Consider the following 7,239-nt stretch of genomic DNA (forward strand, 5'->3'; position numbering starts at 1 on the left):
TGGTTGTAATTCCCAAATATGAGATGGATCTGGAATATATTTACGAAGCATGGAAACACATCATGAATTCTGGACAAATCCATTGGCAAAGCCAATCGATAAGCAACTGGACTAATGCTTTCAACAATCTCATATAGGCCAATATACCTTGGACTCAATTTACCTCATTTACCAAATCTGATAACACCTTTCCATGGAGACAATCACAGGAAAACTCTATCCCCAACATCAAATTCAAGGTTTCTTCTACGTCTATTTGCATAGTTCTTCTGTCTATCTTGGGCTGTCTTTAACTTTTCTTTAATTATCTTTACTTTCTAAGCAGTAATCTGGACATATTCAGGACTCAATAACTTTCTTGCGCCAACTTCATCCCAACATATCGGAGTTCTGCATTTCCTACCATACAGTGCTTCAAAGGAGCCATTTCTATACTCGAATGATAACTGTTATTATAAGCAAACTTCATCAAAGAAAGATGAGTATCCCAATTCCCTTTAAACTGTAGTACACAAGCTCGTAACATGTCTTCCAAAGTCTAAATAGTTCTTTCTGACTGACCATCTGTCTGTGGATGAAAAGCTGTATTGAAATGAAGTTTAATACTCATAGCTTTCTGCAAATTGGGCTAAAATTTAAAAGTGAAACGAGAATCTCTATCTGAAACAATAGATACTGGTGCCCCATACAAACTGATTATCCCATCAACATATCTTTTTGCGAATTTGTCAAACGAGCAAGTAACTTTAATAGGCAAAAATCTAGCAGTCTTCGTCAATCTATCTACAATGATTCATATGCCATCATGTCCACTCTGAGTTCGTGGAAGTCCAAATAGAAAATTCATGGTAATGTGTTCCCATTTCCACTCAGGAATAGGCAACATTTGTAACAATTCTGCTATTTTCTGACGATCTGGTTTCACTTGCTGGCAAATGAGACATCTGGATACAAACTCAGCTATTTCTCTCTTCGTTCCATGCTACCAATAGTGTTCTTTGAGTACACAATACATTTTTGTACTACCTGGATGCATCGCGTAAGCTGAACTATGTGCCTCTTCTAGAATTTCTTCCTTCAATTTCGAATCATCTGGAACACATAATCTGTTTCCCATAACTAAAGCTTTGTCATCTCGGATGATATAATCTGTATGCTTACCTTTACTAATCTCTTCTTTCAATTTGCTCAACACTAGATCTTGATTTTGAGTTTCTCTGACTGTGTCAATCAAAGTAGGCTTCACTTGGAAGTTGGCAAACAATGCTCCTACACTAGTAATTGATAATTGGGCATGAGAAGCTCTGAACTCACCAAACAAGGATGAACATACTACATTAGTTTGGTTCATAGGACTCAATATTTTCCGACTGAGTGCATCAGTAACTACATTAGCCTTCCCTGGATGATAATTAATCTTGCAGTCATAATCTTTTATCAACTCTAACCATCTTCTTTGCCTCAAGTTTAACTATTTCTTATAAAAAATGTACTTTAAGCTTTTATGATCTGTATATTTGACATCTCTCGCCATACAAGTAATGTCTCCAAATTTTCAAAGTTCGGACAACTGCAGCTAGTTCTAAGTCATAAATAGGATAACTCAATTCATGTTTCTTCAACTGTCTGGAATCATACGCTATAACTTTCTCATTCTGCATCAAAACACAACCAAGACCTTGACGTGAAGCATCACTATATATCACAAACTCTTTACCGAGAGATGGAAGGGTATGAACCGGAGCTGACACTAATCGATTCTTCAATTCGAGAAAATTTCTTTCGCAAGCTTCAGTCCAAACAAATTTAGCATTTTTTCTAGTCAATAGTCAAAGGCAGAGCAATCTTAGAAAATCCCTCTACAAAACGATGATAATAACATGCTAAGCCAAGAAAACTTCGTATTTCTGTCACATTAGTAGGCCTTTCCCATTTTATCACTGTCCCAGTTTTCTATGGGTTAACATAAATTCCCTCTGCTGATATGACATGTCCCAAAAATACAACTCTATTAAGCCAGAATTCACATTTACTGAATTTAGCATACAATTGCTTATCACATAGAGTCTGCAAGATGATTCTGAGATGCTCTGTGTGCTCATCATGATCTCGAGAGTATACATTGATAAATACAATCACAAACCTGTCTAAATACGGGTGAAATACTCTATTCATCATACCCATAAATGCTGCTGGTGCGTTGGTCAACCAAACTGGCATCACAAGAAATTCAAAAATGACCATACCTTGTCCTGAAAACAGTTTCTAGCACATCACTATCCCTGCTTTTAAGTTGATGATATCCAGAACTCTAATCAATCTGAGAAAATACTGCAGCACTTCGAAACTGATCAAATAGGTTATCAATACGTGGCAAAGGATATTTATTGCGAAGTTTCACTTTGTTCAAGTGTCTATAATCCATGCATAGTTGCACGATGCCATCTTTCTTCTTCACAAATAAAACTGGTGCTCCCCACGGAGATACACTAGGTCTGATGAAACCCTTGTCTACCAACTCTTACAACTGAATCTTTAGCTCTTTCAATTCTGCTGGTGCCATTCTATATGGTGCCCGTGAAATAGGTACAGTTCCTAGACTTAGATCTATAGTGAACGTCATATCTCTGTCTGATGGTAAGCCTGGTAATTCTTCTGAAAATACATCAGGAAAGTCCTTGACCACTGGGATGTCTTCAAGTTTTAGTTTGCTAACATCTGTATCAATCACATGAGCCAAATATGCATGGCTGCCCTTGTTGAGTAATCTTCTAGCGTTAATAGCAGATATCACATAAGACGGTAAAATTCTGTGCTGTCCATTGAATATAATTTCAGGCTATCCTGGCTATCTAAACACAACCTCCTTTCAAAAGCAATCAACAGAAGCTCGATTTGTTGCCAAAACGTCAATACCCAAGATTACATCGAAATCATGTATGTCAAAAGGTATTAAATTTGTCTTCAGCTCGTTCTCCTTTACCTTAATCCCACAATCAAGATATATATTGTTTGCTAATAGTGATTCTCCTACTAGTGTATTCAGTACAAACAACTTCCTAGAGGTTCTGACTTTTGATTTGTATATAAAGCAAATGCAAATGACATAAAATAATGTATAGATCTAGGATCAATCAAAATACGAGCATTTCTATCAAAAATAGACAACATACCCATAATAACATCTGGTGATTCCTTTGCCGCCTACTGAGTTATAGCAAAAACTTTACCTTGGGTTTTCGGCCGTCCTACCTACCCTTTTGATTTTGTACCATTACTGCTTGCAATATTAGACTGGGCTACACTATTTGCACATGTTCTATTAACTGAATCATCTTTCTAAGTCCGATTCTGTCTTGTACTACCAGCATTCTGCTAAGGAAACATCTTATGTACTATGCCACTCTCCTGTGATAGGATTGGACAATTTTTTCTAATGTGTCCGCCTTGACCACAATGATAACAGACTCCACTCCCTTTGAACTTTAGACACGTGCCGGGATGAGGTCTTTCACACAATTGACAATAGGGAAGTCTAGTACTAGTAAAACTCTCACCTTGTCTCGGAGTAAATAATATCTGGGAAGAACCCTGAGTATAAGTACGACTGGCCAATGGCTACTGTACAATGCTGGGACTAAATCTAGGGCCCTGACTTCCCTGTGATTGAGATAAGCCGAACTGGACACACCGGGTCGAAATCCTCTACTGTCCCTCTGAGGTAGTCTATAGTTAGAAGCACTCGTCATTGTCTGGCTACTGCTTGCTCTGAACATTGTTTGTTCTCTACCACTGGCCTATCAGAAATGCTCTTTTCTACTCTCAAAGCCGATTCCACTAATTTACCAAATTCATTCCAGCCTGCAGCTCTTACTACTGACTGAATCTCTTCCCTTAGCCCATTTTCAAATCATTTGCATTTATCAATTTCATTGTTTACTAGAACTTGGGCATACTTTGAAAGTTCAATAAATTTCACCTGATATTCTGTAACTGTCATCTGCCCTAGTACTAGTTTCAAAAATTTTTCTTGCTTTGCATCTTTATAGAATTGAGGGTAATAGGCATCATAAAAGACACGTCTGAATTCTGTCCATGTGATGATGGAAAGGTCTCGATACGTGCTTTGTACTGACTGCCACCAATCATATGCACCCTCCTCTAATAAGAAAGTGGCAAGACATAACTTCCGATCATCTGAGCAACCTATAACATCAAATACCACCTCTATCTTTGTCATCCATGCCTGCGCAACTGCAGGGTTGTCTGTGCCAGTGAACACTTTAGCCCCTAACTTTGTAACCCTCTCAATACTGAAATCTCTGTTAGTTTTATACATAGAATATGTAATGGCAATAGCAATTTTTTCAACAGCAATAGGATCAGTTCCAATCACATTTCCATGTCCCCGTTGTTCAGGAGGCTGGTGAACTGATTCTTCTACCCTCTCGAACTCTCTAGGTTCAATTCTTTCAGGAGCAATGCGAGACTGGGGCAACATATCTTGGAGTCTTCGAGTTTTGCCACCACGAGGTATGACTCACCTACAGTTATGCATGATATGCTAAACATCAGAATGTATGTATGTACAATGCAAACATATGGACTTTAATGCATGCTCTGATACCAAACTGACACACCCCGCCCCGTGTAACACTATTGAATCCGAACGTGGTATACGCCGATGATTGCATTATCTCCCCTATAAACAGGATTAACCAACCTGTGATCAATTTCACTTAAATCCCAAACTATAATACAACACAATAAAGATAAGCCGAAACCTCAACTTTTACCGAGAAATAAAATGAGATGTACATATGGATACAAAATAAATAATGAGCCCCATAACTATCTATAAGTGATACAAGTTCTTCTTTTATTATTATTATTATTATTATTATTATTATTATTATTATTATTATTATTATTATTATTATTATATATATATATATATATATATATATATATATCCATTTAATTGACAAGTTACATGAAAAACAAAGTCAAACGAACACCAAAAGATCTAGAATTTTAACATTTTCGGGTGAAAATTATATCAATCAAACACATTTAATTGAAAATTCCTGATAAAACAAGTTCTAGGCAATTCAATTCCCTGAAATTCATTTTCTTTCCACCCAAATTCCATTATTGCAATTAAACGGATTCTAATATTTTTTTTCAAGCATTTTATTTTTATTTTTCAAGCATCCTATTAAACCATTCTATTGTACATTGAATGCTTTTTATTTTTACTTTTTAACAATTTTTTTGCAATTTTGATTGTGCTAGCGCGGATCTAAGATCGAAATATAAGCTGGACTAATACATAACAAACTGGGCTAACATATAAAAAAATTAAATTTAAACATAATTTTTTTTTACTTAAAAATAAATTTTTTTTTTGCCCTACAAACTATTAAGTGGGCTGGGGAGAGGCTAGCCCAACCCAATCCACCTATTTCCGCCCTTGAATTGTGCCCCACTAAATCAAAGTTTTTGCATCAACCATTGCCTTCGATCCCATTTGACTTAATCAAAAAACATTATTGTCATAAGCAATGATCAATCGATGTTTTAGAAACCACAGGGCATTTCTTAGTGAGTTCATTGCGGGACGCATTCTTTTATCGGAGGTGGTGTAGAGGAGATAGAAGATGATGATCGTAGTTGTTTGAGTTTTGACTAATTTGACAGTGTTTCGATCCGGTAAACAAATGCTTGATTTGCTTGCTGTGAACTTAAATTGCCCAACAATTCAAGCAGTTCCTCTACAACGGTGGGCCCGAAGGTTCTGTTGAAATTTGAAAATTCTGCAGGGTGACTGTTGGTTATAGAGGGAAGGAGGAAATATGAATCATGGAATGAGGACCCATTTGCTACTAAGTCAATAGGTTGGTGAGTTATGATGCAATATTTGTTTTAAGTTATTAATAATTTGGCTCCAAATAAACCTGGGAAATTTGAAAAATTATTTCATGGCGCCATTTCCCAGTCTTATCAAATACCAAAGCAAGGTGCGGGAAGAATAGAGAGACAGAGAGATGTCAAAACATTCACAACGAGATTCTCAGGTCCAAAATTTTACACACTGTTTCGATGCTCACTTTCTTTTAATTGATTTCAAATTCCGTTAGAAGCTAAATCTTCTATTTGTTTGCAGGTTTTAGATTCTTCGCTTCCTTCTGGTTCGTGCAATATTTCTTATTCTGAGGAGCTCGTTATATTCAATCATTTTCAGAAAAAAAGATCAATTTGATTTAGATTTTTCTTCAACCTATTGTTTTAACTTCATTTTTCTGTTAACAGAGCCACCTGATATTGGAAACTGGTTCTCAAGTTATGTTTACGAGTCACCAGAATTGAATAATCGTGATGATTTTGAAGATTATGAAGTTCAGGGATCCAGAATAAATTATACTGCAAATGGAAAGACAGGTAAATTGACTGACAATGTGATGGTGGGAAAATGTATTAATTCTGGAGATAAGGGATCTTCTTATGGCTTCACTAAATGTGATGGATCAGAAGATTCTGAATCAGAGGTAATTTGATCTTAACTTCATATGGGCTGCATTAAATTATGAAAACTGTGGGATTTTCGGCTTGCGAAGCATAATAGAATTCAAGCTTTGAGGGGGGAAAAAAGAAAAAAATACATATAACCTCTTACCCAATTAGTCAAATAGTGATTTTTATTAATTTTTCAGTTTAAATTCAAGAATCACTCGTCTAGACACATAGATGATTTTTGACAAATTTGCTTACTAGTATTATTAGAAGCTAAATCTCATCTTTTATTATAATTTTCTTCCTCTTTTTATTTGAAGGTTTTACATTCTCTAGGCCCGGCTTCCCTTCCTTCTGGTTCGTACAATTTCTGATCTGAGCTCTTTATATTCCATGTATTCATTCTAATGCAGTTTACGGTTAATTTTTCTTTATTTCCCTCTTCATAGAGCCGCCTGGTATTCAAAATTGGTACTCCAGTTATGTATATGAATCTCTGGAATTGAATACTTTGGATGTTTTCAAAGACTGTGACGGACTCAAAGTAGATGATTCTGCAAATAAAAAAGACAACAACTTGGGTGAAAATGGAACGGATGGTAAACGTAATCCTACTTTTATTGCCGGAGAGAAGGGATCTTCATATGCTTTTGCTAAGAGAAATGACCCCATCGGATTTGCTGATTTTAAGTCTGCGGCAGAGGTAATTGAAATGACTTCTTTTCC

The 7,239-nt window shown here is 36.1% G+C and overlaps 1 protein-coding gene across 1 annotated transcript; it reads right to left on the bottom strand.

The window, feature by feature from the left end:
* Nucleotides 1–317: 317 nt before the first annotated feature.
* Nucleotides 318–3,749, bottom strand: LOC111388159. The gene is made up of 7 exons (XM_023012843.1): nt 3,558–3,749; nt 2,526–2,815; nt 1,532–1,818; nt 1,027–1,401; nt 677–783; nt 562–582; nt 318–446 (listed from the first exon to the last, which is right to left on the bottom strand). Exons 1-7 carry the CDS (start codon nt 3,747–3,749, stop codon nt 318–320), a joined length of 1,401 nt encoding a protein of 466 aa, XP_022868611.1.
* Nucleotides 3,750–7,239: the final 3,490 nt, after the last annotated feature.

Source organism: Olea europaea, unplaced genomic scaffold, assembly GCF_002742605.1.
Source record: "Olea europaea var. sylvestris unplaced genomic scaffold, O_europaea_v1 scaffold463, whole genome shotgun sequence".
Classification (NCBI taxonomy): Eukaryota; Viridiplantae; Streptophyta; class Magnoliopsida; order Lamiales; family Oleaceae; genus Olea; species Olea europaea.

Bases quoted from the DNA above. Each gene is read 5' to 3' on its own strand.
- LOC111388159 (XM_023012843.1), bottom strand. From the start codon at position 3,749: ATGACGAGTGCTTCTAACTATAGACTACCTCAGAGGGACAGTAGAGGA. The intron at 1,402-1,531 runs GCGAGAGATGTC...ATTATCATCCAG, and splicing joins TTGGAGACATTACTTGTATG to GGAAGGCTAATGTAGTTACT. The intron at 784-1,026 runs GTAGTACAAAAA...GAATCATTGTAG, and splicing joins AGCTTACGCGATGCATCCAG to ATAGATTGACGAAGACTGCT.